At 59.2% G+C, this 24,754-nt stretch overlaps 1 protein-coding gene across 5 annotated transcripts in view; it reads left to right on the plus strand.

The window, feature by feature from the left end:
* IL6R (interleukin 6 receptor) overlaps nucleotides 1–21,027 on the plus strand; it is a 43,608-nt gene extending 22,581 nt beyond the window's left edge. For 4 of the 5 annotated variants that reach the window (XM_044266448.1, XM_044266446.1, XM_044266447.1 and 1 more), the window contains exons 7-10: nucleotides 5,985–6,031; nucleotides 7,124–7,193; nucleotides 9,051–9,144; nucleotides 13,254–16,477. In XM_044266448.1, the coding sequence (XP_044122383.1) occupies nucleotides 5,985–6,031; nucleotides 7,124–7,193; nucleotides 9,051–9,144; nucleotides 13,254–13,500 (458 nt within the window). In that variant the 3' untranslated portion in view covers nucleotides 13,501–16,477. Of the gene's footprint in view, nucleotides 1–5,984; nucleotides 6,032–7,123; nucleotides 7,194–9,050; nucleotides 9,145–13,253; nucleotides 16,478–20,998 lie in introns of those variants that run through there. The other variant, XM_044266450.1, reaches the window with a different exon arrangement.
* The last annotated feature ends 3,727 nt before the right edge of the window (nucleotides 21,028–24,754 follow it).

Here is a 24,754-nt window from a genome sequence, read left to right on the forward strand (position 1 = left end):
GGGGGTCGGGGGACTGGTGTGAGAGAGCGGGGAGCCATCTGGAGAGTGGGGTTTAGCGACTTTTCCTGATGGAGCAGTTCTTGGCTTTTGGGGGCATCAGTGGGCTTCCCAGCTGCCTGGGACCCGGACATGCAGGCTGCTCCTGCCTCTCAGCATTGGTGTGGGAGTGGTGACCTCTGGGGGTCTGGGAGGTTATGGGAGACAGGCTGGACCCGGGAGTCAGGCTGGAGGGCCTCTCAGAGCTTAGCCGTGCCCACGCGAGGCGGGAATGCTGAGACCTGTCCGGTTCCCTTCCAGGTCTGTTTTCAAAACAAGCTCTGGCGGGTTTCATTGAAGAAATTCTTTGCGTGATTTACTTGTCAGCAGCCTGTTCTGGCATGCCTCTCGTGACAGCAGACATGTCTGCGTAGGTGACGGCCATCTCCCATGTGTGCCGCTCCTGGTGTGAGGGGCCCCGGCATGGGTGGGTGCGTGTGGCTCTGGTCCTCGTTACCCCGGGACAGGCAGGAGCTGAGGAGGACGGCCCGTCTCTCTCTGCCTGTCTGGTCATCTTCAGGGTCTGCTTGTGGCTGGGCACACGCTGTCCCCTTTCCTGAAACGCTGGAGCCTAGAGATAATGGACTGCAGTGAGTTTTTGTTCCCTACGTCAGGGGCCACTGCCAAGGGAAAGTTTCTGTGAGCGCAGAGAGAAGACACCCTCCAGGGATAGTGACGTGTCCGCTGCGGGGGGTGCTGGCAGTTGCCGCACCGTGCTGGTTGGTCCCTGGGGTGACAGGAGGGAGGCTGTGGGTGTCCCAGGATCACCGTCCTGGACACCGACCCCAAACCACTCAGACTGTGGAGGGGGCGTGGGGTGGGCAGTGGGGGGAGACTTCCCGGTGGTTGTGGACGCTGCGCGCTGCGCGCCCCTGACCCGCGTGTCGGCAGGCTGCGGCCGGGAGAGGAGGAGACGCTTCCCGAGGAGGTCTTTGGGTGGCGGAGGGTGGACTGTCTCCATGGAGACAGGATTATAGGCTGTCGGCACCCAGGTGGGAAGTGGGGTTTGGGCCAGGCTGGAGCCCAGGTGTGAGAGCCGCAGGGTGCGGCAGATGCACATCCACGGTGGAAGGCCTGCTTGCGGGTGGGGTAGACGGCAGAGAGGGGCAAGGGGGGCCACTCCGTCCAGGAAGGCCATCACCCCGGCCGGCACCTGCAGCAGTGACGCAGGGAGACGGTGCCCCTGGACGTCCGGCCAGAAGGAGGGGTCGCAGCTGGATGGCCGCCAGCCCCTCTGGCTGGTGGGAGGGCTTCCCCGGACCTCTCCTCCCTCTAGCGAACCTGTGGCCCCAGAGCCCCCCTGCAGGGAGAGTTTTGGGCGGGGCCTGGGAAGCCCGCGGTGGGTAAGCGGGCTTGGTCTCGCTGCTTACCCCCGCTCAGCAGGCAAGTGACACCGAGGGTCCTTGGGGGGCCCTGAGCTCAGACCCTTGGCCGCCCTCTTGTCCTGAGAGGGAGAGTCTGCGCCTTCAAGAGCCCCGGCACGCGGTTCCCGAGAGACCGTGCCTGCTGCGCTCCTGACCGGCCTCGCCAGCCGGGGCCTCGCTGCCGCGCTCCCGCTGGCCAGGCTGCACACGCACACTGGCCTGGCCACGCGCACGCGCACGCACACTGGCCTGGCCACGCGCACGCGCACGCGTACCCGGCCCGGCCGCAGTTGCTGGCGCTCTGCTCTCTCCTGCTCGCGGGGTCCCGGCCCTGGGGCTCCGGCATGTTTGGGGACCGTGGCCAAGGCCACTTGATTCTGCTGAGGAAGGACGAACACAGTTAAGTGGACACGGCTCTTGGCCGTTTCACAGAAAGGCAGCTGCTTGGGGCGCGTGCGTGTCCCCGGCCGTGGGAGGTTCCCCTGGGCCCGCAGACCCCGCTGCTGCGTGTGGTGTGGGCGGCGGCGGAGTCGGGGCCTGCAGCGATTGACTTGCTGCTGGTGGTTCGCAGGTGTGAAGCCCTGCCGGAAGCCCGCCCTCCCTGCCGCCTCCCTGCTCAGTCAGCCCCTCTCCCCGCCTCACCTCAGATCCCCTCCCTGCCACCGCCCTCCACCTCCTTATTTCTTCCTCCCGCTTCCCGCTCTGGGCTCCTGCCCCCAAGCCCTGCCCTTCACTGGTCATAATACAGTTGACGAACAGGAAAAAATGTTTTTCTATTCTCTGCCCCCTCCGCCCCCCCATTTCTTATCTGTGTTGAGTGTGATCGACCTGGAACACCACGTTCGGTGACTTTCAGGACTTGGATACTATGTTGCCGATCGGTGCCTCATCGGCTCTGCTTGCGGCCCTCGCCGGGGCACTGCAGGCGTCTTTCCGTTTGGTGAGGACGTTAAGGTCCCCGTTCTCGGCCGCCCCCAGAGGCGCAGTGGGGATCTGTGCGTTCCCGGCGGCCCAGCCCCTCCGTGCCCAGCGCTGAGGGTCGGCGCGCTCGGTGTTGACCGGGACTGTGCGCCCTTCAGCGCGGCTGTGTTGGAGGAAGCGGCTGGGCCGGCAGTGAAGAAACAGCTTCTAGGAGAGGTTCAGTGTCTTAACCCACATCACTTACCTGTCCCGGGGGGCCTCTCCGGCCTTTCATGCTGGATTTCTCTATGCTAAAACCGGATCGCAGGAACTCCAACCAGTCCTCAAGTTAATGGAAATGAGCTTCTTGTTTTAAAAACTCGTGTGGGGACAAAAAAACCCAAACCGTCCTGTGGGGTCTGTCAGTCTTGTCACTCATTTTGTTACGAATGTGAAAGTGTCTCCTGTAATCTTGGAGGTACTCACACAAGGAGAACACACGGCAGCAACCATCATTAAGGTTCCTAGTAGTCGTTCCTAAATGCTTTTCCATAATTGAAATTTTACTAACTACATAGGTTTTTGGCAAGATGTGTTAAGGTCTGTGTTCACAGAGATGAGTACGATACAGTCTCTGAATTTGAGGAATGCTCAATCTAGAGATGGTTCTAAAAATAAAGGAGAAAAAAGGCCCAGGGGCGCCTGGGTTGGCGCAGTTTGATAGGTGTCTGACTCTTGACTTCAGCTCAGGTCGTGACCTTGGTGTCACGAGATCTGTGAGCTCCGTGATCCTCGGAGAGTCTGCTGGAGACTCTCTCTCCCCCTCTGCCCCTCCCCCTGCTCATGCACTCCCTCTCCTTTTCCAGTAAGTAAGTAATCTTAAAAAAAAAAAAAAAAATCATTCTTAGGGGCACCTGGGTGGCTCAGTGGGTTAAACCGCTGCCTCCGGCTCAGGTCATGATCTCAGGGTTTTTAAATTTTATTTTATTTATTTATTTGAGAGAGGGAGAGAGATGACAAGCAGGCAGAGAGGCAGGTAGAGAGAGAGGAGGAAGCAGACTCCCTGCTGAGCAGAGAGCCCGATGCGGGGCTGGATCCCAGGACCCTGGAACCATGACCCGAGCCGAAGGCAGAGGCCTTAAGCCACTGAGCCACCCAGGCATTCTTCTTGTCACTTATTTCTTAGAAAACTTTGGACAAGTTCTTTAGCGGCCCATGCCTCAGTTTCCCCATCTGTAAAATGGGGAATATCATGATACTGTCCCCGAATGTTGTTGTGGAGACTAAAGAGATTGATCCGTGGGAGGTGCTGAGATTGGCACACATCAGGCGCTCAGTAAATGCTGGAGATGGTTACAGTTGGTGTGCTTTTGTTGCCATCCGTCACTTCGAGGCACTTGGGGGCCATGGCTGTCTGTTCCTTTCCCTTCTTTGCCCAGCGTGGTTGCTGAAGGGAGGCGTTAGGAAATACGAAATACATTTGCCTAAACGTTGAGCCTCGGGGTCTTTGTACAGTGGAGATGGCAGGGCCCACCTCACAAGCACCGCGGAGCGTGACGTGGAACCGAGCACACACAGATGCGCCGGGATGTGGCCGGCCGGTGGAGCTGCCCACAGAGGGGTGGTGATGATTCAGGGACGCCTTCCCAGCGGCAATCATCTGATGTCCCTCGGGCCCTGTTTCCTCATCTGTAAAATGAAATGACGATTATTCCTAACAGTGCAGCCATGCTTTACCTTCCATGTCTGGGGACAAGGTGGTCTGCATCAGGGGCTCTGTGGCCATCTAGGGAGTCTTCAACAAGTCTTGTCAGTAGGACTTAATTCTGTTATGCATTAGAAAAATTGTACTTGTTCTGGGTTGAGATAAAATTTCCACGTTGTACCCGGAAATCTAAGCCATCAGAAGTTAAGCGCCCTACTCTGGTCACCTGCCATGCTGGGCGTCAGAGCTGCAGGGAGAGACTAGGTGGGTCCCCCTCCCCCTTTCTGACGGAAGCATCTCTCTGGGTTCGGAGAGTTGTTAGGAGCCCCTGAAGTCTGGGTCCCATCCCTCAGATTTGGAGGCTGTAGGGCAAGGTTGGGGCCCCTGAGGCCACAGATGCTGCTGCATGTGGCTGAGTGCGGGAGGCACTCAGGATCCAGTGGCCGTCTGGGGTCAGCTGTATTCCCTGAGTAGGGCTGCCCCAACTCCCAGTCTTCGCTGTCACTGGTGCCCATACCCTCTGCTCCTCCTCCAGTCACCCCTGCTGTGGGTCTGCCTATTCTCGGCGTGGGAGGAGCACCGGGAATCAGACTGGATCCTTCCTAGTCACCCCAGGCTGGTTTGGGGCTGGCTTGCTGTGTGACCTTGGACACGTTGCTTTCCCTCTCTGGGACTCTGTTTCCTCTGTACAGTGCAGGGGTGAACATGCTCTGGTTTCCTCCCCTCCTGGGGACAGGCCTGTCCTGCCGGAAATTCTCCGCTGAGCAGAAGCAGGAGCATTTCTCTGTCCCTTACTGCACTCCCGCCTCAGGGAGGCTCCACATCTTTGTGTGAACCATGTCTGTGGTGGTTTTAACTTCTAGATGGAAACATGAGGGACTGAAAAGAAAATATTTTAAAATCCAGAACATTCCACCCATTGCCTGTCACAGCTCAGCTCCGAGTCCCTTGGGCCCACATTTGCCGCGGAGCCGGGCCTCACATTCCTGCTCCTGCTTCCATGCTTGACCTCTTGATGCTTGCGGGGTGGGGGGGTGGGGGGGGAGTTTCTGCAGAAATCCTGCTCCCAGGAGGGGGGCTTCATGTGTGTGCCTGATCCACGTCTCTTCTTGGGCCAAGCCTCCCAAACCCACCCAGGCACATGAGAATTTGTTCAGATGTTTCTTCTTGCAAAAAGATGAGTGGGAGAACGTTCAGATGTTAATAGTGCTTCTGTCTGGTGATGTGTCCTTGTGTTTTTTCCCTCCTGTGTGTGAATATGTGTTATAGAGTATAATATAATGCACAATAATAATTATATAAATACGTTTCTTTAGGGACTTTGGATCAGACCACATGAACCTTTCCATGTCTTGCCTTTCTTTTTTTCGTCAAAGATTTTATTTATTTGACACACAGAGAGAGATCACAAGAGATCACAAGAGATCCCTGCTGAGCAGAGAGCCTGATGCGGGTTTCGATCCCAGGACCCTGGGATCATGACCTGAGCCGAAGGCAGCACTGAGCTGCCCAGACGCTCCAGTCTTGCATTTTTTATACATTATATCCTCAACGTTTTTCTACTTGATTTATTTATTTATTTTAAAGATTTTATTTATTTATTTGAGAGAAAGCGAGAGAGAGAATGTGAGCAGGAGGAGGGGAGGGGGGAAGAGGGGATCTTGAGCAGGTTCCACACTGAGCGCAGAGCCCGATGTGGGGCTCGATCTCATGACCCTGAGATCGTGACCTGAGCCGGAACAGAGTGGGACACGCAACCAAGTGAGCCCCCAGGTGCCCCTTTTCTGATTTATTTTTAGAGGCCGTTGGCGCATCTGGATATATCCTCATTTATACAGTGAATTCCTTGGGGTTGATGACTTCGTCATTTCTAACGTCAGGCGCTTAAGGAACGTGGCAATGAACTTCTCTGCTCCTGGGGCCCGTCTGATGGGGCTTCAGGGTCCAGGGATCATTCGTAACACGCCTTCCCTCCACAGAGCCCAGGGGCCCTCCCGCCGAGAGCGAGGTGTCCTCCTCTACACAGGTGAGCGCGAGTCCTCGTGGGGAGTCAGGGCAGCAGAACCTGGGGAGCAGTTGTGGGCTGGCACCGGACAGAAGCCGGTTCAAATCCCAGCTCTGGCGCTTAACTGGAAATGTGGCATGGCTGTTACTGTTGTCCTGGAGCCTCTGTAAAACGGGGTGGGGGCGTCCCAGATCTGCCGTGGCCCTCGTGACACGGGCGGGATGCTGGCCCGGCTCACAGAGTCCCTGGGCCTCGTGGCTGCTGTCGCACTTCCGAACTGGTGGACTCTGCTCATGGCCTCGCTGGCGACTCAGATTCAGTCCCTCTGAGCCCTTCCTCTGTGGGCTCCTGGCGTCATAATTTTCTGGAAAGAGGATTGCCTCTGAAGCTGCTTAGCAAATCCTCGGGTAATCCTGTTTCCAGCTGCGCGACCTCCTGGGGTCCTCAGTCCCCGAAGGGCCAGCTGAGCTGTGAGGTTCAGCACCTCCTGTAGCAAGGTGGCCCCGGGAGGGGGCGCAGGGCCTGGCGCTGTACCCGTACCCACCACGGGGCTGTCCGGGCCCTGGCAGAAGCTCCCGGGGAAGCGTGTGCAGTGCGGCCCGATGCTCCCAGCCAAGCCGGGGTGTGGGCACGGACTCCGGTAGAGGGCCTGCCGGCTGTGCTCTGCTCTGGGCTTGCACCTGGAGTCTTGTTCCAGCTGTTAATGGGGTTCAGGGCCAGGAGGGCTGTGCGCCTGGAAAAGAGAACGGGACACCCACAGTGGTTCCGAAACCTGTCCAAGGATGCAGAGCTAGTGAGCATGCGTCCAGGATCCTAGTCTGTGGTTTTCCCGGGGGATGGTGGCACGTGCTCCCTGGGACCGTGCTGCGTTCGCCTGTCTGTCGAGTATCTCTTTTGGGGAAGGGGCTGCGCCTCCTGCTCTTGGTGGGGAGGCAGATGGGAAGAAGTCCCACCTTGAGCAGGCAACATGTAGATACAACTAACGCAAGTACTAGTGCAGATGCTGAGTGGGACAGAACAGAGAGGTCCTGAGACAGAGGAAAGGTGGTCTTGGAGGGGTGCCAGGCATGGTGGGATCTGCAGAAACCCGCTGACGGGGAATCTGTCTTTCAGGTGCTGACCACCAGCGAGGACAGTGGAAGTAATCTCTCCGAAAATTCTGCGAATACGACCAGCCTCCCAGGTAAGGACTGGGTGTTTTTTCTTCTGTCTGAGGGGCACAAAATGCTTCTCTGCATAAAGTCCTGACTTGGAAATGTTGCCGGAAGGCCAGTCTGCAGAAGGAAGGGGGCAGTATTGCCATGTCTGTGCAAGTCTGACATCGTTCGCTGAACGATGGTGAGGGAACCAGTAACAGACCAGTGAAATGTGCCTCAGTTGGCCCAGAATACAAATGCCTGTGGCAAAGACCATGTTCTCGGAGTCGGGAATGGAACACATGTTGGGGGAAGCCTTTATTTTGGGTGCCCTTGACCCCAGAGATCTGCTTTGTTGCCTGCAAGACCAGGAAAGCTTACCAACATTTGCACCAAGAAGAGCCCCGGGTCTGCCATTCATGTGAGACCCCGGGGTCCAGGCTCTGGGGCCTCAGCCCTGGGGCAGCTCTGCCAGCTCTGGGCTTTGAGGCCATCCTTGACCTCTGCTCCCATGTAGGCTGCCTGGCGGAGGTCTGCACCCTCCCCCTTCTCTGGGGCTCTGCTCTGTGGGGTCAGGCTCAGACAAAGAGGACAGTGTAAGCGGAACAGAGGGCAGCCTGGGAGACAGGCCAAAACAGAGATGGAGATAAAGCGAAGGGCAGCTGAGAGATAGCAGAGGGCCTATCCAGTTGGGGGAATCACAGAAGGTTCCCGGCCTTGAGTGATGGTGGGGGCGGTGGGGAGGCCAGGCTGGGCCTCCAGGGCTCTGGTGGGGATGGGGCCCTTGGGGGATGGGCTTCTCCAGCCCGATCTGTAACAGGAAAGGCCATCTGTGGGCTGATGACTCCCAAACTCAGATCCTACGTCCGATAACCGAGACTCAACTATCCAGCAGCCTGGGCAACCTGCCAGGGAGGGGTGTGGTCCTACAGATTACAAGCTTAGATCTGAAGTGGACTCTCGAAGCTGCCTCTCCTTGCCGGCCCGGATGTGTTCTCCGTCTGCCTCATCCTGGTGACTGGCAGCACGTTCATGGGGTTGCTCAAGGCGGGGACCAGGACCAGGACTCTGAAATCACACGTCCGAGCTCTGGTGCGGGCTCAGGACCCCACCCTTAACCTCGCCTCCTCTACTCTCCCATCACTCACTCTGCCCTCCTTGCTCTGCAGCACATGCCTACCTCAGGGCCTTTGCACATACTGCCTGCCGTGGCCAGCTGCTTCACAACACCCAGGTCTCTGCTCAGATGCCCCTTCTCAGGGGGCCTGTCCCAGTCACCCCTGTTCTTCCTCTGATTTTCATCATTGCCCTGTCACTACTGAGGTCATAGTACAGATTTGTCATTCCCTTGATTAGAATGTAAGGTCTGGGGGTGCCACTGGGGGTCTCTGTCGGTTGAGCACCCGATCCTTGGTCGCAGCTCAGGTCTTGGTCTCGGGGTTGTGAGTTCAAGCCCCACACTGGGTACCACACTGCTTGAGGACCGAGTAGAGGGACAGAAGAGACATGACACCCAGTGGAAAAAACGTCGTCTAACCTGACCTCCTGATGTTGTACTCAGTGGGGCACCCAGAGCCTTCGGAGTCCTGCGCCCCGTGTGCTTCGTGGGGACAGGCTGAGCGGGGACAGGCCGAGCCCCACTAGAAAGGCCATGCTGACCGGGAGGGTGTCTGTGGCCACAGGAGCTCGGAGGCTCTGAGCTCGAGGTGCCCCTCCTCCTCCTCCCAGCTCCGGGGGGGGTGGAATCCTGGGGTCCCATTCCACCAGGGGCCCATCTTCCCGGGCCGGCTCCGGTGGGAGCGCTGGCTGGCGCCGTCCCCTCCTGCGGGGCTGCGGATCCTCCGGGGCTCCGGACCGTCCCGCCGAGAGGCATCCCTCCCCCTTCTTGCTCCTGTTTCTCTTAGTGCAAGACTCGCCTTCAGGGCCGCTGCCCACCTTCCTGCTGGCTGGAGGAAGCCTGGCCTTCGGGACGCTCCTGTGCGTCGGCGTCGTGCTGAGGTGAGTGGGGCGGGGGCTGGGGGAGGCCTGGGGGCCGCCGCCTCACTGGCTGATTCGGGGTGTATCAGAGGAGGAACTGACGAGATCGGATGACCCGTTAGATGAGGAGAAGGAAGGCGGCGCGTCCAGGGCGACCCTCGGGTCTCCGGCCGCGGCAGTCGGGCGGCCGGCCGTGTTGTCACTCTCGCGGAGACGCTGGCAGGGGACAGCCGAGCACCGCAGCGACTCGACTTCGGGAGCACGGCGTTCGCGGTGCCTGTGAGAAGCCCGGGCGGACACGTTTGGGAGATGGCGGGCGTCCCTGCCCGCGTGTGGGCGGGCGTGGACGAGGCTGTGACGGTCCCTGTGGCATTCGGAGGTTGAAAACTTGAGTGGACGCGGAGGGACTGGGAAGCCTGTTTGCTGAAGCGGAGGGGGCGGCGTCCGTCACACTCCCGAGACGCCCCTCAGGCTCGGGGCTGCCGTGTCCCGTGACCTTGCCTGTCCTCCAAGAGCCACATACCGACGTGGTTGTCGGGCCACGTGAGAAACACCACGGAAGTCTGTGAACGGGCAGGTCCGAGGGGCCTGGCCAGACCCCGTTGGAGATGTTCCATGTCCCAGAACAAGCAGACCCGGAGGCCTCCTGCCCAGTGCTCCGTCCGGGCGCATCCCCCGCTCGCCGGCGCCATGCCCACGCCCATGCCCACGCCGCTCCGTGTCTCTCTCCGGTGGCTGGTCGTTTGTCACTGTTCCCAGGCTTGTGGACACATCCGCCGGCCCTACTCCTCCTGTAGGGCAGGGCCTCGCTATGGTGCGGGAGCTGGAGACCCGGGGGCCGTCGGGCCGGGCGCAGAGGGTGGCTCTCGGTCAGGACACAGCCTCGGGCTGTCCCTCCGGCCTCGTGTGGGGCTTTCTGAGGTTTCTTGCCGGCGGCTGTGAGGGGAGGTTTTAGGGTGTCCGGGAGGAAGGGGTAGAGACATTTCCTCACTCGTGGGACCCCCCCGCCCCGAGATGCTGAACCAGCTCTGGTGCCAAGGTGGTCTTGGTTGGAAGGTGACGTCTCAGACGGGGTTCGGCCGTGTCCGCTCTGCTGTCCCAGGGAGCGTGCCCCCACACGTGTGGAGGTCGGCCCGTGGGGATGCTCAGAGCTCACCATCTTGTGCGGGCCAGAGACGGCCATGCCAACAGGCTACGTCCGTCTTCCTGCCTCTGGGGGACCCGCCACAGACCCTCCAGAGTGCCTGACAGCGCGTCCGCCTGGCGGATGAGGGGACGGGGGCTGGGAGGGTTGGGGAGCTGACTGCTGGGCCGAGAAAGCCGACCCCAGCCCGACGCTCTTTGCACGGGGTCTCCCGGGTCCGTTAGTCGGGGACGCGAGATGACTTGGCCCCGGACGCAAGCTTGTTGCCAGCAGAGCCAGGACTAGGCCCTGAGTCCTGAGAGTCCCTGCCCACTAGGCTGGCCCGCTGTCGGCGGGGAGGCTGTCGCAGAGCCCCGAGGGCGGAGCGCGGGGCCGGGGACCCACTGGCTCGCTCCTCAGACACGGTGCGCTCAGCCGTGGGCGGCGCGGGACACAGGCTGGGGGCTGCATGGCCAGCGTCTGGGAGCGTGAACGGGCCGTGCCCTGGGTTGTCGCATCAGGGACCTGTCTGCTCGCCGGTGCGTTTCCGTTTTCTCTCGTGTGCGGCAGACGCACTGGGGACCAGGCCGGGTACTTCAAGTGTGAAAACCTCTCCCCTCTCCAAAGCCCACATGTCAAGAAAGGTGCATAAACTTGGGGAAACTGGGTATTTGGAAGAGGTTCGGTGCCGCTGGGACGCCCCGTTAGAACTGGCGGAAGGCGACAGGCCCGCGCATGCACAACCGCCCGCCCATGAGGCGTGTTTCTCTGTGTAACGTGTGTGTTTTGCATCTCAAAGCATAGCTTCTCCTGAATGTTTTCTCAGCATTATCAGTGACAGTTAGAACACTTGCGGATGTGCCACTGAAAACCGGTGTGATGCCTTTGGAAGCAGGGTTCTGAGTCGTGGCCGCTTAAATCCTTGTGACCCAACTCTGTGTCTTGGTCCCGTAGTTGAAGCCACTACTGAAAACATAGGGCGCTCTGGTGGCCGGCCACGGGAGCGGCTGTGTCCGTGGGTGCTCCCTGAGTCACTTCTCATGAGGGCTCAGTCTCTCCGTGTCATCGAAGACGATGGTCATCGTGTGGTTTATAAAATTTTGTTGCATTTGCAGCCCTTACCTTTAAGTAAAACATCACGAGGCACAGACAGGTAAGGCTGACAGAAGGTGCCGGCTGAGGAGCTTGGGGCCCGGCAGCGGGTTCTGGACCCGGACCCCCAGCCCGGCCAGAACAGCACCCGCACCAGACGCCCCAGCCGGCTTCCCCCGAAGGCGCGTGGAGCTCAGTGATTCTTAGAAAGCGTCTCATTCACTCGGAGCGTTTCAAAAGCAGAAAAGCTCCTCTTTCTCACTTACCATCCAGTCCCTCACTTTGGAGAAAGGGGTCGGACACGGCTTTCCCTGGAGCTTAGGTAACGCCTACAGAGACTTGAAAAGAAATTGTGGTTCGTGCTCAGGTGCTACACAGTGACAGCTGGAAAGAAGAAAAACTCACGTTGTCCGAAGACAGCCACTGTTGATTTTTAAAAACGTGAGTGAGACCAAGTCCAGCACACACCCGGGAAGCTCAGGCCCTGAGTGTGTAGCTCCCGAGTGTGCCGGAGGTGTGCACAGCCCTGCACGCGCGCCCGGAGGAGACGAGTTCGCGCGGAGGCAAGCGTGCCGCACAGTGCTCCTGGGGTTTCTGCGTCCCTGTGGGGACTCGGCTTCCACACCCGAGACCTGTCTTTTACCTTTAGCATCAGCTGGAACAGAAACACGTTTCCACCGTAGAAGCTGCCGTACCTCGATGCAGGACGCCCCATGGCATGCCTGGCCCCCCACACGGGCGTGTCCTGGCCGCTCTGGGCGGGGTTGGGGGGTGGGGGGGGTGTCTCGCTCTCAGACAACACGGTGTGCAACGGCCTCGTGTGTCAGGCTTTGCTTTCCTCCCGGTGCGCCCTCGGAAGCCGAGCTCCTGGGTCAGAGGGTCTGAGCTCTAGAAGCTTGCGTGTCCCGAGGGAGGGCTGTCCCCGCAGCCCAGGCCTGGCGGCTGCAGACCCCTGCTGCGGCGGTGCCCATGCCCGAGTGGGGAGCCGTGGCCACATTCCGCACACTGTTTATTCCATCCGATCCCAGGCCGGACGCCAGGGGCCGATTCGGAGCCAACTATCCATGGTTTATCGTCACTGGGACAGGAATAGCCTGTTGATATAAAAAGAAGCCCAAGGAAAACCCCCGAACCTTGCTTTTGACCTTGGTTTCCCTCCTCCCTCCAAGCCCTTCCCGGAGCGGCTGATGTAGGTGGGACTGGGGGAGGCGCGTGGCCCTGCCCTGGGGTCGGTGGGGGACCGTGCAGAGCAGGGCACGGGGGCCGGGGGCCTCGGGGAGGGGCCCTGGTGCAGCTCTGGAGGCGGCTGTGTCCGGCTCATGCTCGGCTCTGCCGGGGGCTGCCGCTGGGTTGGTGACGCGGGCCGGGCGCAGAGCTGACGAGGGAAGCTGTGATGGCAGAGATGTCTGTCTCCTTCCTGTTCCGCGTCCCCTTTCCTGCCCGATGACTCACTTGTGCCTGCGCGGTGCCCACGGCAGGGCCTGGGAGGACCCGCCTGAGGGGCAGGGCTGCTGGGGGAGGGGGGCGGCCCTTGCCCGCTGCGCGCTCCCTGCCCCCGCCCGCCTTCGCCTGCCCCAGGGCCCGTGGGTGAAGGGCCCGTGCTCCCTCCACATGGGAAGAGTTCTCTCTGCTTCTGTAAGTAAATGCATTTGGGACCAGCAATGTGTACCAGGCTCTGGAACGGGACCAGTTCAGTCCCTAGTGCTGTAAGGGACACCCGTGGTCACGTAGGCCGCGGTTTCCCCATTTGTCAACGGGACCAGCGATGCCTGCCGTCCCCCAGAGTGTTGCAGAGTCGCGTGCCTCTGCGAGGGGGTGAGTGGTGTCCCTGTTCGGAGCCGAGAGCTGCTCTTTCTCACTCGGCGCATCATGGGGTAGCTAAGCACCTGTGTGGTTTGTCTTTGTCCCTGCGAAGGTTCAGGAAGACGTGGAGGCTGCGCGCGCTGAAGGACGGCAAGGCGAGTGGGCGCCCAGCGCACTCACTGGGACAGCTGGTCCCCGAGAGGCCCAAGCCCACCCCGGGGCTGGTGCCCCTCATCTCCCCGCCAGTGTCCCCCAGCAGCCCTGGGTCCGACAGCGCCTCGAGGCACAGCCGACCGGATGCCAGGGGCCCACAGAGCCCTTACGACGTCAGCAACAGAGACTACTTCTTCCCCGGGTAGCGGCGGTGCGGCTCCCGGCCGGCGGGGGACGAAGCCAGGCCGGCTCGTCTCAGGTGCTGGGGCCCCGCGGAAGGCGCATCACTTCCCCCCAGCGGGGTTGCTGCCTCTGCCACTTGTGCCTTTCCCCGGTGCCTGAAGGGGCTGGAGTCCACGCGGAACCCCCAGAGAGGGCAGGTCACCGTCACGCTGGACACTTGGGGCGACGAGCTGCCGGCCACCCGTGCAGCCTGCGTCAGGCAGGACAGATGTCCAGCCGAGACTCCCGGGTACCTGCTGGCCTGTCGTGTTGGAGCTGCCTGCCTTCTCCGTTCTGTCTGTCCAGGCCTGAGGCCTGCTTCCCCACACAGGGGGCTTGCGCAGTATCTCAGGGCCCGGTGGTCTGAAGCGGAATCATAGTAGTTCCTCACTGGCATTTTGCTAAATGTGAAGGGCGAGCCTTGGCCCTCCCGGAATCCAGGAGCTGGTGCTTGGGTTGAGGTCCCTCCTCTTCGGCTCCCAGGACTCCGGAGGAGAGAAGCAGAGGAGGGAGGGGCTTGGAGACGGGCCTCCGTGCGCTCCCCGAGTTGGTACTGCCCGGAGGCGGCACTGCCCAGGGGACCTGCCTCTGGAAGCCCCCTCCCCTGTCCTCCCCTGCTCCCGCAAGAGGAGGACCTGCAGCAGGGGGTGCGTGGGAACGACAGTTGGCACAGCTGCACCCCAGCTGCTTCTGCTCCTTTTCCAGCTGAGCCCGAGAAGCAAGGGAAGATAAGGTTTATGTGAAAAGACAAAAAGAACCCGGCAAGAATGTATTTCAACTTTTTTTTTTTTAAACCACTGTTTTACCCGGAGGGTGGGCAGAGCCGGTGTCAGCGTATGAATAACTGGGGGAAAAGCACCTTGTTCAGCACAAAACGGAGTCTGGTGCGAAGGAGGCGAATACACCATTTTCCTTTTAGAGCAGGAAGTCCCGTTGCTACATTGTGTTTGTAGGAACCTAGTGTGTGTCTCCCTTGACTTAGGAGAAGCAGCCGCTGTCCCCCAGGCAGCCCAGAGGAGGGGGTGTCCAGACTCCCCCCCCCCCCATGGAGCCCTTCCGGGAGGGGCCCTTCCAAAGTCCCCTGCCTCAGGGTCGTGGTCTTACTGAGTTCCGTGATGTGATTCAGCTCCGCTAGGATGGGAGCACTGACGGCCGCAGCCGCCCGCCCGGCCGCACCCGCACCTTGAACCCGGGCTCCGGCACCCGGGGCTGTGCGGGATCACCCAGCTGGGGCCCTCAGGCAGCACGGGCTGTCCCAGAACCAAGCCGGGGGTACAGCCCGCCTCGTGACCGCCGCGGAGTGTGCCCCGACGGCTTTCCTAGCGGCCCGCCTCGTTAGAGCCGCAGCCCCAGCACGGGACAGGTGGGGAGAGGGCGCAGGCGGCCGCTTTCCTCCGGGTTCGCCCCGTGCTGGTGCTGCGGCCTGGCGACCACTCGAGGCCCTTGGGTTCGGGCCTCCAGTTGACCGAAGTCAGGCAGGCTGTTGTTTTTCTCGAATGTTTCTTTGAGAACGGCAAAAATGCTGTCAGAGGGAAATATGCGGGAGGAGAACCTGAGAGCGATCTTTACCTCCTGGGGGTGGGGGGGGGGGCTGGGTGTCACCAGGGCGTGGGCGGGCTGCCGGGAGAGGTCGGAAGATGGGCCTGCAGATAGCGCCTGGCCGCCGGCCGAGTTGATCTCAGACTGTTCCTGCTCTCCTTGTGATTGTAATGAAGCTGCCTGTTTTTTGTATTGCAGAGGGCCTTTCCCTCGAGTTCTGTATAAGCTAGTGAAGATGAAGGAAGCGTGTTTTCTCTGTGCTGTGGGCTGTGCCCTGAGCGCAGGTGCATCCGCGAAGCTTTGTGGTCCCTGAGCGGTCCTAGCCACGGCCACTGCCCCCGTGTCCTGCGGGGCACCTGCTGTCTGTTCTGCTCCCCGTGTTACCTCCTCCCCTCCCCCACCGCACCCCCACCCCCACCCCCCGACCTGGAGCACAGCCTGAAGTGGGAGACGGCTCCTCTTGCTGGGTGGGACGAGCTGAAAAGACGCTGGTCCAAGGTCTCCGTCCGTGTGGTCAGTAATTCGTGTAGCATTAATGAAAATTCTTCGAAATGTCAAGGGGTAGCATTGAGTGGACCGACAAAGCCTTTGGAGACCCCGAGAGCTCTCTGCTCTGACGAGGTCTTGCCCTGGAGGCCTGTTTGCCAGGCTCGGCTCACAGACCCTCCGCCTGTTCCTGCTGTTCCCGGGGGCAGGACGCTGGGAGAAGGGAGGTGAGCAGAGCCGTGTGGGGCAGGCTACGCCGGGTCACGGTCTGGGGGTTTCCTGCAGAACGGTCAGGGATGTCTTGCCGCCTCAGAGGAACTAAAGGTTGACCCACTTGGGGAGGAATCTGTCCTCTGGTCTCACAGAGTTGGTGAGAAGCGTGTCTTCGTTTGGAGAAGCAGGTGTGATGGCCCCTCAGAGGTCACACCGGCTTTCCCACATGGCAGGCGTCTGTGGGGGCGTTGGGGCGCAGGCCAGCTGGTTGGGTGTCTGTGCCAGCGTCTTGCCTGTGTGTCCCCTGCGTCCCTCCAGCATTGCGCCCTCGGTGTGACCTGGCAGCAGAGCCGGGAGTTTCTGTGACAAGCCACACCGATGAGGACGGACACCGTCAGTCTCATGAGCCTGTGCTCCGGCGGCGGTCGGCTGCGGGGAGCGGGCGGAACGGCAAGCAGCGGGGCTGGGGACGGGCAGAAGCCGTGTTGGACGGGCATCACACATCTGTCAAATGTAATATACCTCAGCGCTTTTCCTTTTGTTTTTTGAGAAAAATAATAGTTTTAATTTTTTCCCTAATTACCTGAAAGCAAATACCAATGGTTGATATCTGTGTAGGGGGCAAAGGGTCAGTATAATGTTTTTCAATATTTTGCTTTTTATCAGCTATTTTCCATTCAAAGTGAAAATTGTAAATGTTTGAAATAAATAATTTCTAAAAATGTGCCTGAGACGGAATTCTGCGTTGGGCCCTTGGGCCGTTTGGAGGAAGACTTGCCCAGTAAGGAGGCAGGATCGGAGGAACAGGCCTGACACGAAGTGGGCCAGTCCGGGTGGGCCTCCTCCCGGGCACGGTTGAGTTACCTCTAGAAGGAGGTTCCAGAAACAATAGCAATTTCTCGAAAGACTTCAGTTATGAAAATGTTTCCCAAAATGAGTCCTGGGGTTTCTGGAAGGGCGTGGGCGCTCCTACCGCCTTCAGCCTGGCAGCCCAGGGCCGGGCGCGTGGGAAGGAAGAGGTCGGGCCTCGGCTCATCCGATGTTTATCGAACCGGCTGGGAGCGGCTTCGCAGAGGGACCCTGCCCTCTTGTTCGTCAGCCTCAGCCTGTCCCTTTTGAAAGGGTCTTTGGCAGGAAAACGTGGGGTCACAGCCCTCCCCTGTCTTCAGACAGACGAGCCATCATGCGGCTGCTGGGTGGACGCGGCCAGGCCGGGAGCCCAGAGGCCGCGCACGCTGGCCTGGAAGCCACGGGGCTGTGCCCGCCCGCCCACCGTCCCCGCGAGGCCGGTCCCCACGGTGCAGAAAGTGCCCCAGGAAACAGATGTCTCCCCTGGTGGCTGGGCCGTGTGAGCCGAGCGGGGTGCGGGCATGAGGACAGGAAACGGAAGGAGGAGTGTGTCCTGCCCAGTGTGGCTGTCGGGCTGATGTGGTCCTGAGGCTCTCTCCACCGGAACCCAGGAGCCACCGGTGAGCGTCGCGGGGGTCGCCGGACAGGCCCCAGTCACTGGCCGGTGGCGGAGGGAAGTGCTCGAAGCAGGAGGAGACCAGGACTTTCTCACGTCCACGAGTAGGGCAGGCCACAGGCAGGAAGCTTTCCTGAGCTGCCGCTGGAGGGGTCCTGGGGCTCAGGGTGGCCCCCGGTGCCATGGGAGCCCCGAGGGGCTGCGCACACGTAGTGAGGGCCGCCGACCTTGAGCCCTGCGCTGTCCTCGAATGCTGACCAGTCCCTCGTGTCGCATGGACGTCCCTGCTTGTCACTCCCGGCACAGACGAACAACCCACACCCTAGCCAGGTCTGAATGACACCAGTAGTCCTGGGCGATAATCCGAAATGTGGGTAAAATTAAGTAAAATCCTGGCACATACACACCCCAGATGTGTGTAATACTCACGCGAGCGTGTTCCAACACAACCTCAGATCACTCCGCACGGCGGCCTGTGTTCACAGGGCACGTGCCGCGCACAGGAAGCGCTGGGGGACTTTGAGATGAATTCCTCGGGAGGTCAGCGGTGCGGTGTTTGGTTTTCAAGTTGAAGTGCTGTGCAGGAGGGGTTTTGAAATGTTGGATGTTGTAAGCGTGATCCCCGGGATTCTGTGCCCAGAGAAGAAGGGGGCAGTGGGGAGGCAGGCAACAGCCCACAGACCCCTGCTTGGCCATGGGAGGGGGCACAGTGGGGACCTGCAGGGACTCCTATTAGTAGGCCCAGTGTGGGCACAGAAAGCTAAGTAATGCCCAGATGGCTCGGAGGAAGGTGGTGAGGGACGCCCGGATGACCACGGCCCTTTCTGGGGTGAGGTGGCTGCAGGGGGCGTCCCACGTTGAGAGCGTGGCGTCCTTCGGCGGATCATCTCCACGGATGACGGAGCGGGTCGGGGGGTCAGGAGCAGCTCGGGCGTCGGCAGCAGGCCTCTGGCCCCCGGCCGTGCTGTCTCCCCGCTGCACAGGCCGCGCTGAGGGTTGCTGTGCCGGGGTCTGGACCTCGAGGCCGGAGGTGGGATTCCATGGCAACGTGTGGTGCTAATTGGGAAACAGAATCTGTGGCCAGCAAAGAGGGACACCACCGGCCCTGCTGGTCACCTGGAAGTCCATGGCCCCTTTTCGGTAGAAAGGGTCTAACGTCAGCCAATAATAACAGCTGCCCTTGTGGGCCTCCACCCCGGGCTTCACAAACGAGCTTTGCTTTCTCAGCTGAACGGCGCCGCAAGGGAGGTGTTCTCGCCGCTCCCAGTTGAGGCGGCCCAGGTGAAGGCCGTGGGCCGGGACCGAGTGGAGACCCCGACCGAGGCCACGAACCAGGTCTGCCCGGCTCCAAGACCAGTCAGTGCCCTGTCGTGCCTCCACCCGCTCCCGGCACTGGCGACCGCCGGCATGGTCCTCTCTCCAGCCCCCGTGCGGGGGCGGTCCAGGCCCGCTCAGCCCAACTCCCCATGCGGTTGGTCACCCTGTCGTGTGAGCAGGGGCTGGAGGCCAAGCCTGTGGGAGTCGGGAGCCCACAAGGCACGTCCCTGCAGCAGCTAAGCCCCAAGAGATGAGCTGTGGACGGCTGAGGGGTGGCTGCCAGGTCCTTACTGGTGACGACCCTCGGGGAAGCCGAATCCCACTGCTGCCTCACCCCTTGGTACCAGCTCTCGCTTCCGAGCGCCACGTGGAAGGTCTGGTTTTCTCTTGCTGCTTCCTTGGTGGACACTTGGGTGAACTCCCTTGAAGTGCTCCCTGTGTGCTCATGGGGACCGGAGTCACCCACTCTCTCTGGAGGGTCGTGGTCCCCATGCTGAAAGCAGCGCTTCTCTGTGGACGGTGAGACCTGGGAGGACAGTTTCCCGAACCGCAGTGCTGGCTGCCAGGGCACAGGAGGGACCAGAGCTTCCTCGGGCTGCTGGCCGTCTGCCAGAGTTCATGAGCAGAGTTCATGGTCCCTCTGGGAGCAGACGGCCAGTGTGTTGTGGGGGTTGGGGGACGGGTCTGGGGAGTGGCTGCATAGGCGCAGCTTGGCTGGGCTACTGGTGGGAGCTTGGGGGCTGCCTCGTGCACACACTGGGTTGAACAGTTTTGTGATGTTCAAAAGCAAGGAAGTCACTAAAGACTAGATACCCAACTTTGCAATGCACATGAAGCACTTTTTCATGGGCATGTATGTTTTTACAGTTAAAGCTTTTCGTTAAGCGCTTATAAGCCCCCTGCACAGCTCAGCCATACTGTGCTGTGAAGTGTTGGTCGAGAAGTAGAAGTAGGAGGGACCAGAGGCTACACACAGCAGGACGGAGACAGCCGGTGCAAAGCGGCCAAAGTCTTAGGTGAATCTCTCCAAAGCCTTGATGTTCTCCATTTAAGAAAATGCAGGAGGGCACCTGGGTGGCTCAGTGGGTTAAGCCTCTGCCTTCGGCTCGGGTCATGATCTCAGGGTCCTGGAATCGAGCCCCACATCGGGCTCTCTGCTCCGTGGGGAGCCTGCTTCCCCCTCTCTTTCCACCTGCCTCTCTGCCTACTTGGGATTTCTCTCTTTGTCAAATAAATAAATAAAACCTTAAAAAAAAATGCAAGGACGTTGGGGAGAATGGTTCATTTGCAAACATGCCATTTAAAACAATCCAAAATGGGGGCACCTGGGTGGCTCAGTAGGTTAAAGCCTCTGCCTTCAGCTCAGGTCATGATCCCAGGGTCCTGGGATCGAGCTCCGCATCGGGCTCTCTGCTCGACGGGGAGCCTGCCTCCCCCTCTCTCTCTGCCTGCCTCTATGCCTACTTGTGATCTCGCTCTGTCAAATAAATAAAATATTAAAAAAAAATCCAAAAAGAATATAAACATCTTTTTTTAAAAGATTTTATTTTTATTTTATTATTTTTTAATTTTTTTAAAAAATATTTTATTTATTTATTTGAGAGAGAGACAGTGAGAGAGAGCATGAGCAAGGAGAAGGTCAGAAGGAGAAGCAGACTCCCCGTGAGCTGGGAGCTGGATGCAGGACCCCGAGATCATGACCTGAGCTGAAGGCAGATGCTCAACTGATTGAGGCCCCCAAGGGCCCAAGATTTTATTTTTTAGAGTAACACCCAATGTGGGGCTCGAACTCAACAGCTCGGCGGTGCAGCAGCGTGTAGAGGGTCAGAGGCCGCAGGGGGCCCCTGAGCAAGTCTGTTGGAACCGTCCTTCACGTAAACTGCGATTCTCACTCGTGGACAACCGCTGGTTGACACCTTGATGATTTAAGCCTCCACGTGCGCATAGTAATGCATCTTCCGGCTTAATCCACGGCGGCGGTGGTCCTGGTTATGAACCCCAGTCGGAGTCATTTTACTGCATTAGTAAAGTGTCCGTGGGAGGCATCTGGGTCTGCAGCAAGCGGAGGGCGTGGCCGGCCCCCCGGGGATTCCTGTTTTAGGGCTCCTTGTGGGTTTGGGAAGTGACGATCCACGCGCTCCCGAGGGCATCTCCGCAGCTGATGGCGCGTGGGCTGTCAGGGCTTCCGGCCATGCAGCTCGGTGCTGCCGCCTCCCCCACGCTGGGGAAAGGCGAGGCCCTCGGACCCAGCGCGGGCTTGCCCGGCGGTAGCTTCCAGGCCTCAAACCCGATTCCATGTCCCCGGCCCGGGTCCACCAGGCTCACACGGGGAGAGACAGCACTTTGGTCTCTGATGTCTGCGGCGCTGGGCATTGTTTCCAGTTGGTTTTTTCTCCCCTCTGTGGTAGAAGACAACGTAGCAAAATTTTCCACTGAACCCTTTTTCTTTTTTTTTTTTAAAGATTTTATTTATTTATTTGAGAGAGAGAGAGACAGTGAGAGAGAGCACGAGCGAGGAAAAGGTCAGAGAGCGAAGCAGACTCCCCATGGAGCTGGGAGCCCGATGCGGGACTCGATCCCGGGACTCCAGGATCACGCCCTGAGCCGAAGGCAGTCGTCCAACCAACTGAGCCACCCAGGCGTCCCCCCTTTTTCTTTTTTATAAAGATTTTATTTATTTGTGAGAGAAACCAGGAGCAGGTGGGTGGGGAGCAGCGGGCAGAGGAAGAGAGAGAAGCAGACCCCGCACGGAGCAGGGCGCCCGACGGGGGCACAACCCAGGACGCCAGGGTCACAGCCTGAGCTGAAAGAAGACGCTTCCCGGACTGAGCCACTGGGCGTCCCTCCACTGAAGAAGCGTCTCCAAGTGTACAGGTCAGTGGTGTGAAGCACACTGACGTGGCCGTGTACACAATCTCCAGAACGTTTCATCTTGCAAAACGGAAACTCCGAGCCATCAAAGCACTCCCCGTGTCCCGCTCTTGCCAGGCCCCATGCCCTCCACTCCGCTTCTATGAATTTGACTGGGTTTCTCATAGAAGTGGAGTCTTACATATTGTCTTCTCGGGACTAGCTCATGTCATGCCACAGGACGTCCTCAAGCTCCATCCTCGCTCTCACGGGCTCAGATTTTCCTGGGAGGCGGATCCTCCATTCTGTGTGGCTGGCACTCCGGGTTTCTCCATCCATCTGTCCGTCTGTCATGGGCACTTGGTTGATTTCCACTTCTTGGCTACTGTGTGTTTTTTTTCCAAATGTTATTTTTCTCTTGTTAACTAATGCCAAGCGTCTCGTTTAACAGCCTTCGTCCCACTGGTTTGATTGTGTTCTTCAAACGGGGGGGATTCTGCCGGCCTCCTGTGTGGACAGGAACGTGCAGGAGGCTGCGGTCTGCACCCCACCACGCATTCTGCGACGGACCCAGGACAGGTATTGGGTTCTTACGAGTGTCCTGATCTGAACAAGGCTGCCCCTGGCTCAGCAGGCGAGGGGTTAAAGGCAGACACTGTTGAAGCAGCACAGGTGATGCAGTGAGGTCCAGTCTCATTGCTCACACCGTGACCTTCCACAGGTTTGGGATCTGACATGCGACAGCGCCGAACCCTGGGACCTTACACACTTGGGCACCACCTGGACTCTGAGAAACGTTACTCTGATTGCTGGGGGGTGGGGGTGGGGGTGTCCAACATCTCTGTGACACAGAGATGGGCAAACTTTGCAGGCATTTGTACCACCTAGTGGCAATTTATGTGAATATTTAATGGAAATTAAAAATTTGATCCTGGGGCGCCTGGGTGGCTCAGTGGGTTAAGCCACTGCCTTCGGCTCAGGTCATGATCCCAGAGTCCTGGGATCGAGTCCCGCATCGGGCTCTCTGCTCAGCAGGGAGCCTGCTTCCTCCTCTCTCTCTCTGCCTGCCTCTCTGCCTACTTGTGATCTCTCTCTGTCAAATAAATAAATAAATTCTTTAAAAAGAAAAAATTTTAAAAAATTGATCCTGAAACTCAGTACCATAGCCTTCTAGAACCTCAGATGCATGTATTTGCGTGTTTCTAAATAGTAGCTTCCACTGGTGGTGCTCGGTCATGGCAGAGTATCAAAATCACCTCGTAGAAGTTTAGAAAATGACAGATTTCAAGCTTCAAGACAGACGAAAGCATCAACTCCCACAGGTGGGACCGGCGTCGGTATGAATAACAAAGGAACAAAAGCAGACCTTCAAAGCAGGGTGAGGCTGGCTCCCAGGGCGGCTCAAGAAGATGCCAAGGAACTGAGGGCGAAGCTTCCCAGGGCCACGGCCAACTGGGAGGAAGCCATGCAAGAAGGGCTGGTGACCTGAGAGAGGCAAATGCCATCAGGGCGGCCAGGGGGTCTGCGGTGTCCTCTGCCCTCTGTCTGCTGTGGCTGCATGTGAGGGACAGACCCCACCACTGCTCCCTCCCGGGAAGTATTTGCAAAGGGAGGGGATGCCTCAAAGGAAGCAAAGGGAGCAAACACACCGGTTTTCTTGGAACAGTGCTCATTTAAAGTTCCATCTCAGAGCCCGCCATCTTCAGGGGTACTGACCGCGGCGACACATCCAGAAATGTTACACAACCTCTTGGACATCATTTGCCAAAGCACCACAGCCCACCACAGGCAGGCACTGGCGCCGCGGGCCGTCTTCAGATGTTTTCCGGAGTTGGAGGAGTGGGTTAGTTATGTGAACGGGTCAAAGCCCCTAACAAAATAACCGAATGGTTGAGGACAAAATGGCCTCCAGGACGAGGATGCGACCCGCCGCCCAGGGGCCCCGTGGTGCCCGCTGCACCGGCTGCCCAGGCCGGCACGGGCGGCCTTCCCCGGGTGAGACGGCAGCCGCCGCGCATCCTCTCCCCGCCGCGCCCGCCGCCCGCAGTCCGCGCTCCGGCCGCCAGGTGGCAGTGGCGCACCGCCGCTCCCTGCGGGGCCGGCCTGGGGCGACCCAGCGCGACCCTTGTCTCCGCGGACAGGTTACGGGGCCCAAAGATCAGACGCCGGCGTGGAGGGCGATCCCGGAGGCCGGGACAGAGCCGCCCTGCATGGGGAGGCGTCGCGGCCTCTCGCGCAGGGGTGAGACGGAGCCCACACGCGCCGCCTTGTTCCCCCCAGACCCATGGAAAAGTGAGGCGTTGCCCGTGACTGAAAACGGACATTCGACCGCAGCAGAAATGCCGGCGCCTTTAAAGAAAGGCTCAGGTGCTCGGTTCTTCTGAAGCGAGCCTTAACATTTACTAGCAATGGCCATTCAGAGAGGAATAGCCGTCACCACCCCCATGGGCACATTAGGACTCTTGCCCTGCCTGTCCCAAACCCTGGTGCCTACCTCCCCATCCTGAGACAGACGCAAAAAATGAGTGACGATTCAGGAGAGGAAAAGGCTCTTTTTATAAATGCCTGAGAAAGTGCTCTGGGTAACTTAAAAGGACACTCCTCTCCCCGAAGACAGTAGGCAGATCAGTATTTTCATTTAAAACAACGATTTGCGATTTGCGAGAGAGTGAGAAGGGAGAGCGGGAGGGACCAGGGGAGAGAGAGGAACTCCGGCAGACTCCACGCTGAGCTCAGTCTCATGACCCCGCCATCAGCACCTGAGCTGGATTAAGAGTCGGACGTAACCCACTGAGCCACTCAGGTGCCCCTTATTTCCCTTTATCTTTGCTTTTCTTTTTAAAAAAGATTTATGTATTTGCAGGAAGAGAGAGAGCGCAAGTAGGGGGAACAGCCGAGGGAGAAGCCAGCTCCCCGCTGAGCAGGGAGCCCGATGCGGGACTCAGTCCCAGGACCCTGGGATCATAACCAGAGCCGAAAGCGGACGCTCAATGACTGAGCCGCCGAGGCGCCCCGATATTTTCCTCTATTCTACATAGAGCTCCACTATTTTATTCCTTGTTTAAATATACACTCCACTGGCTGGAGTCCATCCTGGTGGAAAGCACTACAGCAGCAAAGTAGACGGAAATGTCCCATAGGCCTGAGAAGAAGCAACGAAATAAAGTCGTCTCTTGAGCCGGGCAGAGCATTTGTTAAGAAGGGGTATGCTGGAGAAGGTGCCCAGGAGGGGCGTCTGGGGAGCCATGTTCCAGGCAAGGGGTTGCTAAAGGGCAGTATTCTTTTCAGCAGGAATCGGAGAAGATCGTGGGAGACAGAGGTAACAGAGAAGTACGGAGACTACGGGAAAACACGTGGACCAGGGCAAA

The sequence above is a fragment of the Neovison vison genome, chromosome 10, assembly GCF_020171115.1.
Source record: "Neovison vison isolate M4711 chromosome 10, ASM_NN_V1, whole genome shotgun sequence".
NCBI lineage: Eukaryota > Metazoa > Chordata > Mammalia > Carnivora > Mustelidae > Neogale > Neogale vison.